This window comes from Rana temporaria, chromosome 11 (genome assembly GCF_905171775.1).
Source record: "Rana temporaria chromosome 11, aRanTem1.1, whole genome shotgun sequence".
Classification (NCBI taxonomy): Eukaryota; Metazoa; Chordata; class Amphibia; order Anura; family Ranidae; genus Rana; species Rana temporaria.
Window position 1 is genome coordinate 54,759,738 of NC_053499.1, and position 20,118 is coordinate 54,779,855.

A 20,118-nucleotide genomic window follows, 5' to 3' on the forward strand; every position below is an offset into this window, starting at 1 on the left:
ATTTTTGTTATATTGAGCAGTCCTGGGTGTCAAATACACTAGGTATGCCACATTACTTAATTTTTATTCTTTTATTTCAACCTACTGTTCATGCTAATGTCCTGTGAGCTGTAGATATAGTAATTATTAAAGGTTTCCTAAAACCTGGAAGTTTTTTTTTTTCAAGGGTTCCTATCAGTGTATATTGAAGAGATTTTCCCTCGCTTTCAGTGATGATCGTTGTGGTACATTTTCCAAAATGGACCCAACCGCAACACCTTTTTTATAGAGTGGGGTATGGGGTAGATACTAAGCATAGATTCAAGTCACAGTACTAGGGGGAGATTTACTAAAACTGGTGCACACACCCTCAGCTGCATGCTTCAGGGGCTGTGGCCAAATAGGTACACCATTACATGTGTGGTGGGCGTGTCCTAAGATTTGCCGCTTTTGGATAAGGGTCCACTCACTTATTTTTTTCTGTCACGATGGTCAATATCACTGACGATGTAAGTACAGCCTTATTAAATAAAGTTGTTGAAAATGTCCCCCGACATACCCAGACCCTAATTCACTTTATGTTGTTAGCTGCTAAAATCACTATAGCAACAGCGTGGAAAAGCTCTGTCATAGATATTGCCTTAATGAAATTAAAACTTGCATGGATCATGTTGAATGAAAAGGTAATGAGTGTCTTACGAGATAAGCAACCAACCTTTGATAAAATATGGTCCCCTTGGCTGCCTTATTTGCAGGTCCCAGAACAAAGTCGATAATGACTGGAGGATCCCCGGAAGGACTCGCTTCTTCTTTCCTCTTTCGCTCTCCACCTCTTCTATTGTTCCTCTGATTTCAGCTGATCTAGGTTTCCTGTTCTAACTGCTCTTTCCCTGTTAGAAGCTATAGTCACTGGACTAAGTCCTTTTTATTATTTTTTGGAGGCCTACTCACAGTGATTACATTTTAGTAAGGTCTCGACTTCAGGATCTTTATGCCTTATTGGTCCTTACACTGACTTACAGGGCAATAGTCCTGACAGTTACCTCCCAGTGATAACCATGTTTTTGTAATATTTTCTGCTCCTAACCAAAAGGTTATTTTCTTTATTTCTGTTGATGTCCATATGTTCACCTGTGGCCTTAGTGAAGACCTAAAGCCCCGTACACACGATCGGAATTTCCGATGGAAAAAGTCAGACAGACTTTTTCCATTGGAAATTCCAACCGTGTGTGTGCCCCACCGCACTTTTTTCCGAGGAATTCCATCAGAGTTTTTTTTTTTCACAAGAAAGAATTCCATCAGAGTTTAGATAGAGAACATGTTCTCTTTTACTCCGATGGAATTCCTTCAGAATTTCCGATGTGAGTTTGGCCGGGCTAAAGCCCGATCGTGTGTACGGGGCATAACCCGTTTACTAAGATCATCCCCCCTAATTTTTGTACCAATTCTTGTTGTATGTTTCAGAGAATGTGAGAATTTTTTGCTGCTCTGTACAGTACTCATTTTACTTTTTGCATTTTTTCAAAATACTAATAAAAATTATTGAAACAGAAAACTGGTGCACACATAGTCTGGTGTAGCTGTTCATAGTAGACAATCGGCTTCAGCTTGTTCAATTAGGGCCAGTTTACACCACATGCAGTCCAGTGCATTTTTTTTTTCTGCATCAAAAACGCATGGAAAATAGGTTATAAGGTGTTCAGTGGCATAGTTCACACCAGTTCCAGTAAAAAAAGTAGAACATGTTGCATTTTACCTGCACTGGGCTCTACTGGAACGCTGTAAAATGCATCAAAAACTCACTGGAACACAACTGTCCTTATTTAAAGCGGATCTCCACCCTAAAGTGAAGTCGCGCTGATCGGCACCCTCCCCCCTCCGGTGTCACATTTGACACCTTTCAGGGGGGAGGGGGGTGCAGATACCTGTCTACAGACAGGTATTTGCACCCACTTCCGGCCACACGACACAGGCAAAAGACGGGTTTTTCCTGGCATCCCGTCTGTCCCCCGTTGTATGCTGGGAACACTCGGCTCCCAGCACACAGCGGGAGCCAATCGGCGGGCGCAGCGCGACTCGCGCATGTGCCGTAGGGAACCGGGCAGTGAAGCCGCAGCGCTTCACTTCCTGGTTCCCTTACCGTGGATGGAGGGGGGAGCAGCAGGGTGACGAGCGATCGCTCGTCATCTGCTGCGGACGTCGCTGGACTCCAGGACAGGTAAGTGTCCTAATATTAAAAGTCAGCAGCTGCAGTATTTGTAGCTGCTGGCTTTTAATATATTTTTTTTAGTGGCACATCCGCTTTAAGGTTAAAGGGGAAGAAAGCACTGTACTGCATCAAAAATGCATAAAAAAAATGTACCAAAGAACGTATCAAAAACGCACATGCAGAAAAGCATCTGGAACGGTCCAGACTGCGTTTCTATGGTGTGAGCTGGCCCATAAGCTTTGACAATAAAACCTGGAAGCTGATTGGCTACCATGCACTGCTGCAGTAGATTTTGCCTCCCCCAGTATTGGAAGGTAAAGTTGTCGCACAAAACTGGCACTTTGTAAATAGCCGATACTTGCAGTGTGCAGAAGTCCACTCTGCATTGTAAATTGCCGTATAACTGGTAACACACAGACTGGATGTAGCAGATGACAGTTTGGTAAACGGTGCTTTTAAACATGTATGTCTGTTATCCATTTTCTTGATGTTCTGTTTTTAATTTTTTAAATTAGATTACAGAAACTGAAAAATGATTCACACATAACCAGATGTCTCCCTTTGATCATGTTCATTAGAGAGTTATAGTTTACTGGACTTATCATCCATTTTAGCCTTTCATTATTTATTCAGTAGTCTAGAAAAGACAAAGCAACATAACTCATCTAGTTTAACCTCCCTGGCGGTATGATTATATCAGATTTTTGCGTCTCAAAGCGGTTCTATTGTTTCGCATAGAAATTTGGCGTTTTATATTGTAGGACTGTAATTCTTAGTAATAAAAATATATTCATGGGGGCTTCAAAAAATTAATAATACAAAAACATTTGATTATTTAGTGATATAAACATCAGCCTGCCCACACCATCTGAATTACTAAAAATGGTGTGTGAACCTATAGAAATTATTATTATTATTTTTTTGGAACGAATAGAATAAATTAATGAAAGAGTGCACTAATAACATGTAAACCACAGGTAATTGTTGTGAAACAAATGTGAACACGACTGTGTAAACCTAATTATTATATCGACTCTATATCCAACTCAATGGGACTAGAACCATAAAGTGATGCTGCTTGGAAAGCAATAGCCAAAACAGAACTGAACCAGTCCTAATAAAGTCCTTAAAAAGAAATTTGTGCATAAACACAATAATAATGACAATCTTGGTGGTGGTTTTCTTGAAAAACATCCATTGAGGGAACCAATCCAAAACTTAAAGTGACTTGCTACATTCACCTTCACCACAGTTGTGGTGAAGGTGCTCAAGGTAAGGATGGCAGCTTACCAGAACACAATGACCCTTTTAATTAGCCACTTGCTTACTGGGCACATATACCCAGGCCCAGGTGAAATTTCAGCTTCCGGGACTGCGTTGCTTTAACTGACAATTGCGCGGTCGTGCGACGTGGCTCCCAAACAAAATTGGCATCCTTTTTTTCCCCACAAGTAGAGCTTTCTTTTGGTGGTATTTGATCACCTCTGTGGTTTTTATTTTTTGCGCTATAAACAAAAAAAGTGCGAAAATTTGGAAAAAAAAATTCAATAAGTTGTACTTGTTGCTATAATAAATGGCCTAATTTTTTAAAAAAAAAAACATTTTTTTTTTCTCAGTCTAGGCCGATACGTATTCTTCTACATATTTTTGGTAAACAAAAAAAAATCGCAATAAGCGACTGGTTTGTACAAAAGTTATAGGGCCAGATTCACAGTGAGAGTACGCCGGCGTATCTACTGATACACTGGCGTACTTTCAAATTTGCAGCGTCGTATCTTTAGTTTGAATCCTCAAACCAAGATACGACGGCTTCTGGCTTCGATCCGACAGGCGTACGGCTTCGTACGCCTTCGGATTGTAGGTGCAATACTTCGGCGCCCGCTGGGTGGAGTTCGCATCATTTTCCGCATCGGGTATGCTAATTAGCTTTTTCCGTCGATCCACGAAGGTACGCGCGGCCGTCGCATTCTCTAACGTCGTCGCTAGTCGGCTTTTCCCGGCGTATAGTTAAAGCTGCTATTTCGTGACGTATAGATAGACTTGCCATGTTAAAGTATGGCCGTCATTCCCGTGTCGAATTTTGAATTATTGTTTTTTTTTTGCGTAAGTCGTCCGTGAATAGGAAAGGACGTAACTCATGTCTACGTTCAAAAAATGACGTTGGTGCGACGTCATTTCGCGCAAAGCACGGCAGGAAATTTCGAAACGGAGCATGCGCATTTCAATCGGCGCGGGGACGCGCTTCATTTAAATGAATCCCGCCCCCTACCCGCCCAATTTGAAATACGCGCCCAGAAATACACTACGCCGCCGTAACTTACGGCGCAAAATCTTCCTGGATTCGAAATTCCGCCAGGTAAGATACGGCGGCGTAGCGTATCTCTGATACGCTGCGCCAGGGCAATTCTTTGTGAATCCGGCCCATAGTGATTACAAAATAGGGGACACAATTTTATTTTATTTTTTTACTAGTAATGGCGGCGATCTGCGATTTTTGTTGGGACTGCGACATTATGGCGGACATATCGGACACTTTTGACAAATTTTTGGGCACCATTCACATTTATACTGTGATCAGTGCTATAAATATGCACTAATTACTGTATAAATGTGACTGGCAGGGAAGGGGTTAACACTAGGGGGTGAGGAAGGGGTTAAATGTGTACCCTGAATAGTGTTTCTAACTGACTGGGGGAGGTGATCGATCTGTGTCCCTATGTACAAGGGACACAGATTGGTCTCCTCTCTCCCTGACAGGATGTGGATCTGTGTGTTTACACACACAGATCCACTTCCTTGTCTGTGTAACCGCCGATTGCGGGTGCTTGGCGGACATCGCGGCCACCAGGCACGCGCATCGGCATCTCAGTGATGCGGCGGGCATGCGCGTGCCCCCCCCTAGTGGCTGGAGGCTGTATATAGACGGCCTCCCGGCAATTGGCATAAGGTCGTACGGCCGTCAGGAAGTGGTTAAAAAAAGGTCTAATGTGCTTGTTGTATTGGATGATGGCAGATAGAGGGAATTGATGCAGACGCGATCAGAACTTCTCATACACTGGCATGCTCAAATCTGCATATGCAAATAACAAGATAGACCGAACATAAGTGTAATCCCATTTAATAAAAAAAGTTTAAAATTTAAATAACATGCCAAATGGGCGCTTACATTTGTAGGTGCCTCGAACCCGGCACTGAGGCTGGATAGCAGTTACTATGGCTGAGTACACAAAGTCCCGTAATGGATATGCCTGGCGTGCGTTCCACCTGTGACGGCGGTGAACCAGGGGGACCGGAGGTGACGTAATCACGTGACCAAGTTGCGCCTCGACAGCTGTTTCGTTATGCACGTCATCAGGAAGCGTCTTTTTGGGTGCCGTTTATTGTTTGCAACTGTGGTGAAGGTGAATGTAGCAAGTCACTTTAAGTTTTGGATTGGTTCCCTCAATGGATGTTTTTCAAGAAAACCACCACTAAGATTGTCATTATTATTGTGTTTATGCACAAATTTCTTTTTAAGAACTTTATTAGGACTGGTTCCGTTTTGTTTTGTTTTGGCTATTGCTTTCCAAGCAGCATCACTTTATGGTTCTAGTCCCATTCAGTTGGGTATAGAGTCAATCTAATAATTGGGTTTACACAGCTGTGTTCACATTTGTTTCACAACAATTACCCGTGGTTTACATGTTATTAGTGCACTCGTTCCAAAAAAAAAAAAGGTTCACACACCATTTTTAGTAATTCAGATGGTGTGGGCAGGCTGGTGTTTATATCACTAAATAATCAAATGTTTTTGTATTATAAATTTTTTGAGCGCCCCCATTAATATATTATATATATATCCAGTTTGGTCAGTTGGGGACAGCAGCTTTTATTTAATATTTTTTATTTATCAGGCGCGAGATTCATACACATTTTTCAATTCTTAGTAATAACTCACTTAAATCTGTCTAAACAAGAGTCTAGTAGACATCCCGGGTATGATAAAGTTTGAAACATAAAATCATAATAAATAATTATAAAAAATAATCAAATTTATTTCCCCACGATTCACTATCGCTCAATTCTGCAAGTGATTCTAATTCACTATCGCTGTTTTCTAGCTGGTCTAAAACCACTTTTGATATAAAGGGACCCTTTTTGGTTGCCATGGACAATCTCAAGTTTCCAGGCAGAAAAAAACTGTATATATAATATAAAAGTGCATGCAGGACACTGGACAAAGCACTAGGGACAAAAGGGATGTGAAATGATTTGATACAGTAATGCAATCTGTAGGATTACAGTGTACTGTATGTGTTATGATTTGTGTACTTATTGAATTTGCCACTGGGCTTCGACCTATGAATGAATGAATGAATGAAAAACTTATATAGCGCGGCACATGCGAACTGAATCGCCTCTGGGCGCTTGTTGTTAGTGTCTCATGCCTTTCAGAAAAGCAGGGTTTTGATCTGCCTTCTGAAAGACAGGTGGTCTTGCTCCAACCGAATGCTGGTTGGTAAAGCATTCCAAAGCCTGGGGCCCTGGAAAGCAAACCTTCTTTCTCCTTTGGACTTGCATTTGGTTTTAGGAACCTTGACCAGATTTTGGTCGGTGGATCGCAGCATGCGATTGCAATTGTGCGGTTTGATCTTGTCGCATAGATATCTAGGAGCCTTCCCTTGGATGCACTTATGTGTCAGGCAGAGTGCTTTGAATGCAATTCTGTCTTTCACTGGCAGCCAGTGAAGGGATCTCAGTGAAGGTGAGATTGATTCCCAAGATTTTTTCCCAGTCACCAGTCTAGCGGCCGTATTCTGTACGACTTGAAGACGAGCGATTTGGTACTTGGGTAGCCCGAGGTAAAGGGCATTTGCATAGTCCAGTCTGGAATTCACGATAGTTCCCACCACGACTGCTACGTCTTCTTTGGGGATAAATGGAATTAGTCTGCGTAGAAGGCGCATCAAATGGTGCGCCCCGCTGACTACTGACCCTATTTGTGCGTCCATTGTCATGAAGGTGTCAAACGTGACTCCCAGACTTTTGACTTTGGAGCTAGGGGCGATGATTTGTCCCAGGATGGGAGATGGTGTCCAGTTTGTTGTCGGTGGTTTCTTCCGACTGGCATCGAAGATAAAGAGTTCTGTTTTAGCACTATTGAGTTTGAGATAACTCTTAGTCATCCAGTTTTCTATTGAAGAGAGACATTTCTCTAATCTGAGATGATGATCCTTTTTATGGCAGATGCGAAAATACAACTGCGTGTCGTCTGCATAAGAGTGATAAAGTAGTTCATGGCTACTGATAATATCAAAGAGAGGACGAAGATAGATATTAAACAGCACTGGTGATAGGGGGGATCCTTGGGGGACCCCACATGGCACCGTGCGTTTTTCTGACGTGAAGGATCCCAGTTTCACTGTTTGTGATCGGTTTCCAAGAAAAGAGGAGAACCATGGTAAGGTATCTTCTGAGACTCCGGCGACTTCTGTTAGTCGTCTCAGTAGCAATTTATGGTCTACTGTGTCAAAAGCTGCGCTTAGGTCCAGCAGAACCAGGAGACAGGATTCTCCTTCGTCTGCGGCCTCGAGTGCATCGTCCCATATTTTCAGTAAGGCCGTTTCTGTCCCGTGTCCGGGACGGAACCCGGATTGAAATGGATCGAGTAGGTTGTGGGTGTCCAGATGCTGTTGCAGCTGATTTACCACCACTTTCTCCATTATCTTGGACAGAGCATTTAGACCTGTTATGGGACGGCGGTGAGTTGGGTCCATAGGATCCAAATTAGGTTTTTTCAAGATCGGCAAGATTGTGCCCTCTTTCAACAGGGAAGGCACTATGCCTTCCTTAAATGACTGATTTATAAGCTGCGTGATCGGAGGCGCCAGGATGTCGGCACATTCCTTCAGTAGCTTAGTGGGAATGATGTCATTTGGTGCTGTGCTGTTGCGCAGCACACCAATGAATTTTTTTGTTGTATCAATGGAGATGGGTTCCAAAGTGAACTTAGTTGATTGTAGAGGCGTTCTGTCGTTGTTTTGATTGAAGACGGGGCTGAGTGGAGTTGTTTTGCCGAATACTTACCCGAATTTTTTCAATTTTGTTGATGAAGAAATCCGATAGTTCGTTGCAGAACTCTTGGGTGTCTGAAGTGGGGACTTCAAGACATCCCGGATTCATGGTCTGGGTGACCATCCTGAAGAGTTCGCGTGGGCGATTCATTGCGCTGTTAATCACCCTGGAGAAGTGAAGTTTTTTGGTTTTGAAAATTTCCTTGTGGTAACGCGTTGTTACTGCTTTGTAGAAGTTGAGGTGCTCTTCTGACGGACTTCTTTTCCAGGCGGCTTCCGCCCTCCTGCGCTCTTGCTTCAATAGCGACAGCTCGTTATTGAACCAGCTGGACTTTTTTTCCCGGCTGCGGAGTTTGCGCTTTGGTGCTGCTAAGTCGGCTGACTGTAGCAGAGCTGCATTAATGGCATCCAAAGTATCTGAGGCTGCTAGCTGGGGAGGAATAGCCCCAATTCGGTTTCCCAGGGTAGATCTGAAGAGTTCCGAGTGGAGCTTCTTGTGAGATCTAGCCCAGTGTATTGTCACCGGCTTGGGTACTTTCATGACTAAAAGAGTTCTGGGGATTATGAAGCTAATTGCATGGTGGTCTGTCCATGGCAAAGGTTCATTTCCCAAAATGTTTATTTTCAGATTTTGTCTGAAAATTAGGTCGAGTGTGTGACCTGAAGCATGAGTTGGTCCGCGTATAAGTTGTTGAAGTCCTAATCCTTCCAGGTGGTCGATGCAGGCATCCGCGATGGGATCCTGTGAGGAGTTAGCCCACAAATTGAAATCCCCGAGCAGCAAAAGATGATTGCTGCTAAGGGAGTAAGTGGAAATGAACTCCGTTAATGCTGAAATCAACTGCGATTTGGGCCCAGGGGGCCTATAGCAGAGGAGAATGTGAACGGTCTCCTGAGAATGAGCTTGAAGTTGAAGCGTAAGGGTTTCCATAAAAGGTAGAGGATTTTGAAGGACCGGTTTAGTGATTGCAATATGCGACTTATGAATCACCGCCAGGCCTCCTCCCCTTTGCCCTATTCTATTTTCCGTTAAGATACGATAGTTTGCTGGCACCAATTCTCCAAGAATGGTGTTGCAATCGTCCGACAGCCAACTTTCCGCAATAAAGAGGCAGTCTAGATCGTTTTGTAGTAAGAAATCATGGATTTCTGATCGGTGTTTAACTGCTGATCTAGTATTAAGCAAGGCACAAGATATGTGCCTGAGCTGTATTGAATGATTGAAATTTTTGATGATCGATCGATGATCGAACCTCAAAAGTTGATCTGATTTTAAGGCTATTGTGGTGGCGGCAGGTATTGTAGTTGCGAATTGTCTCAGACCCCAAATGGTTTCTGCAGAGTATCGCAACTTAACCATTGTTGCCCGTCACCGAGGGCTGGAGTGCGGGCGTAAGGTGAGAGAGGATTCGAGAATCCTAGCTCAAGGGGAGTTTAGGTTTTTTGGTCCAGAGGAAAGCAAAAAAACCCTTGGCAAGCTGGCCAATGTGCTGCGGCAGGGAAAAAAATTCCTTCCTGATCCCTGAAGGCGATCGGCTCAAAACCCTGGATCAAAAGACAGACGGCTAAGGAGGGGAAAAAAAGGGGGGGGGATGCTGGGTGTCACTGCTGCTGGGGTAAACCAAAATACTGGCCGCCAGGCAAAGTACAGGACCCGGGCTGGGGGGGGGGCTGTCAGCTTGGTAAAAATAATATTTACCGATGAAGTTGCTGAACAGGGGGCCTCTGGGGGTGTGGGGGTTGAAAAACTAGAGCAATCTATACTTAGGAAGTTAATAAAGAGAGAAATGAACGGCGCGCCGGTAGGCCGCGGCTGAAGCCGCGGACTTTCCTAAGGTGCGGCGGCCGCGAGAAGGAGCAGGCTGGCGCGGGGGTGAAAAAGCACCAGAAAACGCCGGAAATACACCCAGGGGGGGTGACTTGGGATCACCACAAGAGCGGGTGGCCGTGCGGGCGATGATGCCGGCGAGAGATTGTATAGAGAGCCGCAGTGTGGGGTCAGAGTGACGGCTGCCCTGATAAGGACGGCCGTCCGTGGATCCCCAGGATGTCGGGCCCTGAGAGACAGGGTCTTACCTGCGGAGGTAAAGAGGAGTCCTTGTGGAGAGCGAGGTGCTGTTTCCTGGTTCCAGGGAGCTGTTTCAAGGAGCGTCTAGCCTAGCAGCTGCCTAGCCTCTGACTGCCAGGTCTGGGTGGAAGCAGGCTCGTATGCGGAAGGTCCGAAGCGCCCTACTCCACCGCTGACACTGACTGAACTGACTGACTGAACTGAGTGAGACACTGCTACCTGAGCGTCGCAACACTCGCAGGGAAAGGAGCCCGGCACCCAGTACATCAGACGGAGGACACTGCCCACAGGCACAGCAGAGGGGCATCACAGGATCCTGTTGACAAGGTAAGTACACTGCACAGGATTCTGCAATGCAATCCCGAGTGTGGCTCGGGGTTAGCGCTATTGGTACTGAAATTTAACCCAGAGCGTCAATCAAGAATACAGCCAGGGAGGTTAACCGATATATTTGCTATATACACTATATTATCAAAAATTTTGGGACGCCTGCCTTTACACACACATGAACTTTCAATGGCATCCCAGTCTTAATCCGTAGGGTTCAATATTGAGTTGGCCCACCCTTTGTCACAATAACAGCTTTTTTACCCTAATAGGGTTTTTCTTCTATTTGGGGCTCCATCAGAATAATTTTCTTGACTTCCTGTCCCAAGGACAACTTTTTTTTTTCTGGACCGGAAACTCTCCAATCGCAATATGGTCAGAAGTAAAAATGATTTTTCTTATGTTAAAGAGGAGTTCCACCCAAATTTGGAACTTCCTCTTAACCCACTCCTCTCCCCCTTACATGCCACATTTGGCATGTAATTTTTTTGGGGGGGGAGTGGGGGCTTCAGGAAGAGTGGGACTTCCTGTCCCACTTCCTCCTTCCTGTAGGCGATTAAGCTTAATCGCCTTCAGGAAGGGGCTGCTCTAGGCGATCGCCTAGGACACGTCACAGGTCCTAGGCGATCTCCTGGCCAATTACGCGGCGCAGCGCTGGGCCGCGCCACTCGCGCATGTGCAGTGGGTGCCCGGCCGTGAAGACGAAAGCTGTCACGGCCGGGTGCCCACACTGAGAATGAAGACGCCGGCCGGGGAGGGGGGGAGAGGAGCGGAGCCCCGGCCGGCGCGTCGCTGGAGCAGGTAAGTGTTTTTGTAGCTGCTGACTTTTAATAAACATACAAATTGGCTGGAACTCCCCTTTAAGTAGAGGGATGCTAGAACCTGGTAGCGTTTTAGTTTATTGTCTGTTTCACCATTACAGATTTTCCGTCATCTCCTGTCTGGTAAAACATCCCTGTCATTAGTGCCAAAATTAAAGTATCTCTAGCCACAACTTTGTTGTTGTTTGAATAAAGGTAGGGAACAGTTAAGGCCACCCATCAGGTTTATCTAACATTTACACATTGGGGGTTATTTACGAAAGGAAAATCCACTTTGCACTGCAAGTAAGTGCAGTCACTGTACACCTGAGGGGTAGATCTGAAATGAGGGGAAGCTCTGCTGATTTTATCATCCAATCATGTGCAAGCTAAAATGCTGTTTTTTTATTTTCCTTGCATGTTCCCCTAGGATCTACATCGACTGCACTTCCAAGTGCACTTTCAGTGCAACTTCAAGTGCACTAGTAGTGCAAAGTGGATTTTCCTTTAGTAAATAACCCCCATTGTATCCAAAACTACTACATTAGAGATCATCTCCATATCCACCCATCATTCATGAATAAATATTAGTCTGCATAATCCAGCATAACAATACAGCTGTTCCGTATAAATCATGTTTTTTAGAAATGTTATTCCAAAAATGGGCAGTATGATCAACAAATGAATAGATTTTATTGATTGGAATGATTAGTCTTGGTGGAAAGGTTGATCAAATTCAATCAAATCCGTCTTTTTGAGTAAAAGAATAAATAGCCGGATTCAGGTAGAGCGGCGTATGTTTGAGTCGGCGTAACGCATCTCATTTGCACTACGCCAACGTAACATAGTGAGGCAAGTACTGTATTCACAAAGCACTTGCCTCCTAAGTTACGTCGGCGTAGCGCAAATGGCCCGGCGTAACCCCACCTAATTCAAAATAGGCAGGTAGGGGGCGTGCTCCATGTAAATTACCCATGACCCCATGTAAATGAGGGCCGTTGGTACGGCGCATGCGCGCGCATGCTCAGAATCACGTTGCAAATACTTCCTACGTCACGACGTTGGCTCAATGCTTTCGACGTGAACGTAACCTACGCCCAGCCTCATTCACGTACGCTTACGCAAACGACGTAAAATACGACTGCTATTCCGTCGCCCATACCTTGCATGGGCTGCACCATCTTTTTGGTGGTTTATCTTTACGCCGGCGTATGTCTTACGTAAACGTTGTATCTTACTGCGACGGGCGTACGTACGTTCGTGAATCGGCGTATCTTGCTTATTTACATATTCAACGCGTAAATCCACGTACATGCCCCTAGCGGCCAGCGTAAATATGCACATAAGATACAACGGCGTAGGAGACTTACGCCGGTCGTATCTTAGCCAAATTTAACTGTATCTGGTGTCCAGAATACGCTTAAATATATGATGGCGCGCATTCGGACTTACGACGCCGTATCTACTGATACGCCGTCGTAAGTCTACCTGAATCCGGCTAAAAGTGTCCAAAGCTATGATCAGTCAATCAGCTGTTATGTTCATGGCCACCATAAGGGGCAGAGGTATGGAGAAAGACTTTTCCCACAAAATATGCTTTCTATGCAGCTTGTCTAATGCCGTTTTTCATGACGAGAAAAATGATTTTTTTTAAATTGGTCATTAAAAACGATCGTGTGTGGGCTCCAGAGCATTTTTCTCGATGAGAAAAATGGGCATTAAAAATTTAGAACATGCTCTATTTTTTATCAACGTTTTTCACGTTGTCATTTTTTTTATCGTGAAAAATGATCGTGTGTAGGCTTTAACGACACAGGGAAAAAACGCGCATGCACAGAAGCAAGTTATTAGAAGGGAAATTTGCAAAATCAGCCCAAAGGGTGGCGCCCTTCGAATGGAACTTCCCCTTTTATAGTGGTGTTGTACGTCACCGCACTTTGCTCGAGCATTTTATTCCACGATTGTGTGTATGCAAGGCAGGCTTGACAAGAATCACGTAGAGACATTAAAAACGGTTGTGTCTACGCAGCATAAGAACTGAACCTCTGCAAAGAGGCTAATTGCACGCTAATTAAACGCACATTGAAAAGCTGTTAAATATCACTCTTGTACATATGGATTGCAATAATGAAAATTTGACCTACGAGTTAAAACTCTGGAAAGCATATCAGAACAGTGCAGGTTTTGTTTAAGCTTGGCCCATTATCCTGGCACATTGCTGTTGGATGTGATTGTGCCTTTGGCATGGAGGAGTTTTAGATGAAAGGCCCCGTACACATGTCCGAGAAACTCGACGGGCAAAACACATCGTTTTGCTCGTCGAGTTCCTTGTGAACCCGCTGAGGATCTCGGCAAGCCAAATTTTCCCATTGCCCAACGAGGAAATAGAGAACATGCTCTCTATTTTCTCGACGAGTTCCTCGACGGGTTTCTCGGCGAAAAGTGTACACACGACCGGTTTCCTCTGCAAAAAAAAACCCCCAGCAAGCTTCTTGCTGGTTTTTGCCGAGAAACTTGGCCGCGTGTATGAGGCCTAACAGGCACAAATGCTCTGAGTAGCTGGTATGAGACAAAGGGCTTGATTGATTAAAGGCATATAGGCTGTTTATTTTGCAAGAGAATTTTCCCTTAGCTTAACGAATATGGTGAAAATTGACTTTGCAAGGCATACCCAATCACATTAAAGGAAATAAATAATAATAATAATAACAAAACAACTTTTTGATTGTGTATAATTAATTGATAAAAATCAGCAGAGTGTCTCATTCACTAAGCTAAGGGAAAAATTCCTTGCAAAGAAAAATAGCCTATTTGCCTTTAGTAAATGAACCTGAACGAGATCTAAAGAGAAAACCTTGGTTTGATAACAGATTTAAGATGTTGTTTCTAGGTGACATCATCTGATTCTAAAAGATATTTTTTAGAATGGCAAACATATTATACTTGCCTGCTCTGTGCACAGAGCAGCCCTGATCTTCCTCTTCTGGGGTCCCCCGCAGGGACTCTCTGCTACTGCCCCTGCTGAGTGCCCACCATGGCAAGCTGCTTGATATTGGGCACTCATGCCTCCAAGCTGCGCTGTGTGTCCACCCCCCTCTGCTCACTCGCTGTGATAGACAGCAATGACCAATGGCTCCCACTGCTACGCCTCTGTCCAGTGAGGAGAGAGAGCGACGCTGCTCTTGTACACATCGCTGGATCACGATTGGGCTTAGGTAAGTATAAGGGGGGGCTGGGGGGAGCTGCACAGAGAAGGTTTTTTTACCTTAATTCAAGTCGCATAGCAGGAGAATGTGACTGCCTCTCTATGGAGCGGGTTCACATATCTCCGCAGCGGGTCCATTGCGGTGTGCCGGAAAAACGTGTGCTTTTTTTGGTGCGTTTCAGGTTCTATTTCAGCCAAAAAATCTGGCTAAACCAGTGAACCAGCACGCACCGGACCCCTGCTGTGAGCCGCATGCGGGGACGATGTGAACCCGGCCTTAGAAACACTTTGGCCCGGATTCAGATACATTTTCGTATCTATCGGCGGGCGTAACGTATCTCAGATACATTACGCCGCCATAACTTAGGACACAAGTTCCGTATTCAGAAAGAACTTGCGCCCTAAGTTAAGGCGGCGTAGCGTATGTAGTCCGGCGTAAGCCCGCGGAATTCAAATTCTCCATGCAATGGGCGTGTTGTATGGTAATGAAGGCTGACCCCACGTAAACTATATGTTTTTGACTAACGGCGCATGCACCGTCTGTGAACGTATCCCAATGCGCATGCTCCAAATTACCCCGCAAATAGGCAATGCTTTCGACGTGAACGTAACTTACGTACAGCCCTATTCGCAAACGACTTACGCAAACGACGTAATCGACGGAAAATTCGACGCTGGCCCGACGTCCATACTTAACATAGGATACGCCTCATATAGCAGGGGTAACTTTACGGCGGAAAAAGCCTTACGTAAACTACGTAAAAAAATGCGCCAGGCAGACGTACGTTTCTGAATCGGTGTATCTACCTAATTTGCATATTCCTTGCGTAAATCTACGGAAGGGCCACCTAGCGGCCAGCATAAATATGCAGCCTGAGATACGACGGTGTAAGAGACTTACGCAGGCCGGATCTTAGGGAAATCTATGCGTAACTGATTCTAAGAATCAGGCGCATAGATACGACCCCGCACACTCAGAGTTACGATGGCGTATCCGGAGATACGCTGTCGTAACTCGTATCTGAATCCGGGCCTTTGACTTTACACTTTATCCTGGCCTACTTGTGAAGCGAAGGCCAGTGTCAGACACTCTTAACTCTCTAGCCCTACCCTCCTAGCCCTGTTGTGTTCACATTCATACAGAAAGGTTCTTTTTATAACATCCATTGCAATAGAATGAATTTAATCAGCAAGCTAACTGTAAAAAGATGCTTTGCATGCTCAACACATGTAGAGTTTATACTTTTCATGCTTGTTACATAGTCCTGTACAACGGAGCGTGTATATCCTCCTATGCTAAAGGATGGTCAGATGAAATAATCCAGGTCTGTAACAATTGTTAATACCCAATACATTTTTCACTTCTTAAATGAACCATCTGAAAAGCCCCCATTTATTGTCTATATTGAAGACTCAATCCATAGTGTTAGATTTTATAAATTAAATGGAAAATACATTGCCTGTAAACCATTTTCGTCACACTGTTAATGTAGATTTCTGTATGTGACACCAAAGAATTTGTTTGGGGGAAAAAGATTTTTCCCATCCCTCCAGTTTGTGCTTATTTATGCAATGTCCATATGGATACAGTATTCTGGTCATAGATCTACTAGAATATTCCTGCGGCGCACTCCAGAGAATGATTTCCTCACCAGTAGTACCACCACGGCAACAACAGTGCCACCCAGGACCATTCCGATCACCAGCGCAGGATAATTTGTAACAGCTACTGCAAAGAAAGAGTCTACAGTTAGATGCATATCTCAATTAAAACTACTGTTTTAGTTTACTGGTCGTTTTATATCATTTTTGTTTTGGATAAAGTAAGGAATTGTTAATTCAAGTATTTTTTTTTTTTTTTTTAACACTTCCACATTTTATCCAAAACTACCAGATACAGTACATTAGAGATGCTCAGCAGATGTCTCCCCACTGATTGTTCTTGGGGAAATACAGGTGTACATAGAGCCAACATACTAATACATCTGTTCTCATAGAAGAGTCCTATCTTTCAGAAACTGATTTCTTCTAAAATTCTTATGGCTATGTGCATGTAGTGCTTATCTGTATCTGGGCAGGGGTTTGAAACTCTGTTGAAAACTACTGGCTGCTGTTGCGGTCTGACATTTCCTTGTGTGTCGGATAACATATCTCCACCGGCCACTGTAGGTTCTCCCATCGACATTTTCTATAGTTTGAGCACTGTTTTTGCTCAGATGGGACCTGACATTTTTTTCCGACCATTACTATTTGCACTGGCCCTAATCGCTGGTGTGAATGTAGCCTTAGGCCCCCGTACACACGAGGGGATCTCCGCTGGAAACGGTCCGCCGGACCGTTTCCAGCGGAGATTCCTCCTCCGGATTTGGATCCGATGGCTTGTACACACCATCGGATCAAAATCCGCGCGGAATTCATCCGCGGTGACGTGTTGCGCCGTCGCCGCGACGATGACGCGGCGACGTGCGCGGCGCTGGAAGGTAAGTACTTCCACGCATGCGTCGAATCATTACGACGCATGCGAGGAAGGGGAGCGGACGGATTGATCCGGTGAGTCTGTACAGACCACTGGATCAATCCGCTGGACTGGATTCCAGCGGATAGATTTTGTAGCATGCTACAAAAATTTTATCCGCGGATAATCCCTCGGCTGGATTTTTATCCGCCGAGATTTGTCCGCTAGGCCGTACACACGACCGGATCTATCTGCTGGAACTGATCAGCGGATCAATCCCAGCGGATAGATCCGGTCGTGTGTACGGGGCCTTAGAGGGTTTGATAGTTTTACCATTATCATGATTTACAGTGCCTTGAAGGTAATCATACCCCTTGAAAATTTTCTATATTTTGTCATATTGCAACCAAAAAACATTATTATTGTATTTTATTGTGAATTTATGTGATAGACCAACACAAAGGGGCACATAGATATGAAGTGGAAGGAAAATGATGAATGGTTTTCCAAGTTTTTTACAAATAAATATCCAAAACTGTTCTGTGAAGCCCCCAGAGGTTTGTTGGAGAATCTTAGTGAACAAACAGCGTCATGGAACACACCAGACAGGTCAGGGATAAAGTTGTGGAGAAGTACAGGGTTAGGTTATAAAAAATATCCCAAGCTTCTAACATATCACAGAGCACTGTTCAATCCATCATCCGATAATGGAAAGAGTATGGCACAACTGCAAACCTACCAAGACATAGCCGTCCACCTAAACTGACAGGCTGGACAATGAGAGCATTAATCAGAGAAGCAGCCAAGAGGCCCGTGGTAACTCTGGAGGAGCAGCAGAGATCCACAGCTCAGCTCAGAATCTGTCCACAGGACAACTATTAGTCATGTACTCCACAAATCTGGTCTTTATGGGAAAATGGTAAGAAGAAAACCATTATTGAAGGAAAACCATAAGAAGTCTTGTTTGTAGTTTGCGAGAAGCCATGTGGGGGACACAGAAAACACGTGAAAGAAGGTGCTCTAATCAGATGAGACCAAAATTTTACTTTTTGACCTAAAAGCAAAACGAGATGTGTCGGAAAACTAACACTGCACATCACCCTGAACACACCATCCGTGAAACATGGTGGTGGCAGCATCATATTGTGGGGATGCTTTTCTTCAGCAGGGACAGGGAATCTGGTCAGAGTTGATGGGAAGATGGATGGAGCCAAATACAGAGCAATCCAAGAAGAAAACCTGTTAGAGTCTGCAAAAGACTTGAGACTGCGGCGGAGGTTCACCTTCCAGCAGGACAACGACCCTAAACATACAGCCAGAGCTAAATAAACTGGTGTTAGAATGGCCCAGTCAAAGTCAAGTCCAGACCTAAATCCAATTGAGAATCTGTGGAAAGATTTGTGGCAAAATTTCTGTTCACAGACGCTCTCCATCCAATCTTACAGAGCTTGAACTATTTTGCAAAGAAGAATGTGCAAAGCTGGTAGAGACATCCCAAAAAGACTTGCAGCTGTAATTGCAGTGAAAGGTGGTTTGACTCAGGGGGGCTGAATACAAATGCACGCCACACTTTTCACATATGTATTTGTAAATAATTTGGAAAAAAACATTTATAATTTTCCTTCCACTTCAAAATTATGTGCCATTTTGTGTTGGTCTATCACATAAAATCCCAAATAAAATAAATGTACGTTTTTGGTTTAACATGAAATTTTTAGAAAATTTCAAGGGGTATGAATACTTTTTCAGGGCAGTGTAGCTTTATATGGGTGGAAATATTATTGTGAAAATTGTACATGTTTTTATCTGGAAATATTCCTGTAACAATATTTTTACTCTGTGTTTTGAGCATTCGATGACAATAGTTTTGCATAGACTCATCTTTCTAGCAGATGTACCTCTGCCACATCATGATCAGGATCATATCAGATTCAATGCAATGCTTTACAGGCTTCTAACAAACAAAGTCGTTCTAAAGCCCCAACTTTTTTTTACCTTTAGGTAAAAAATGTTTTTACAACTTGCTATGCTCCCCCACCTCCTTAAAATGAGTCCTAGGCCGATGCAGCGCTGTGCATGGCTGCACCTTCTCTTCCCTCTCCTACTCACAGGGACTGAGGCAGCGGCGGGAGCAATTGGCTCCTGCCACTGCCAATCAAATCCTGTGAGGATGGACTGGGCAGCGGGGCTGAGCCACCCTGTGTGTGTCTATGAATGCACTTTGCAGCTTGCTATGGAGGTGCATGCAGAAGAGGAGGAGCCTAGAGCACTGCCAGGGGGACCCTAGAAGAGCAGTTAAGTATGTTCATTGTTTTCATTTAAAAAAATGCTATTATAAATACTTTATGACACATTTTAATTTTAAGAACAGCAGATAATGTATAAAACAGCACTGCAAATTGCTGCCCCCCCATTTTCAATAACAATGTAGCATGTCTTTTTCAATGCAGTATTCTGTTTTGCGGTTTTATCCTAGCGCATACTGACCCTTTCTTTTCTCCCAGATCACATAGATAGGCTCTGCAGTCACATGGTACGTCCTGGTCTCTAGCTGAGATTCATTTGGTTGTTTGGAAAAGAATGTTGATGAACAGTTAGACCCACAGGAGTTTGAGTAGTTGGACTTCAGACACAACTTTACTTCACAGCTTATAAATACCTGTATTGGAAATGAATAAATGTGTCTGAAGGTCAATTCAAAGAAAAAAAAATGAATATTACATTCCTGTAATCAAAATTAAAATAAATTTCATATAAATATAAATAATTTCAATAATATTTAATATAAAATAAAAATCCCAAACTGTATTATACTGTACATAGAAAAAGGATTTTTTTTTCATTTAGCATTCATTATTTGGAAAGAATAAATACAAATAACAAAAAAAAAATACACATATTAAAAAGGAATATACATAGTGTATGTGTAAACTGTTTTATATACTTATAAGGACAGCAATATATTCCCATTTAGGAATACAGTATATATAATACCCTACTATAATATACCAAATGGATGATA

The 20,118-nt window shown here is 43.8% G+C and overlaps 1 protein-coding gene across 2 annotated transcripts in view; it reads right to left on the reverse strand.

The window, feature by feature from the left end:
• Positions 1-15,807: 15,807 nt before the first annotated feature.
• Positions 15,808-20,118, reverse strand: part of LOC120917322 — a 32,948-nt gene continuing 28,637 nt past the window's right edge. The window contains exons 4-5 of one of the 2 annotated variants that reach the window (XM_040328536.1): positions 19,584-19,755; positions 15,808-16,367 (exon numbers count right to left, since the gene is read on the reverse strand). In XM_040328536.1, coding sequence (XP_040184470.1) covers positions 16,240-16,367; positions 19,584-19,755 — 300 coding nt within the window. In that variant the 3' untranslated portion in view covers positions 15,808-16,239. Of the gene's footprint in view, positions 16,371-19,583; positions 19,756-20,118 lie in introns of both variants that reach the window. The other variant, XM_040328535.1, reaches the window with a different exon arrangement.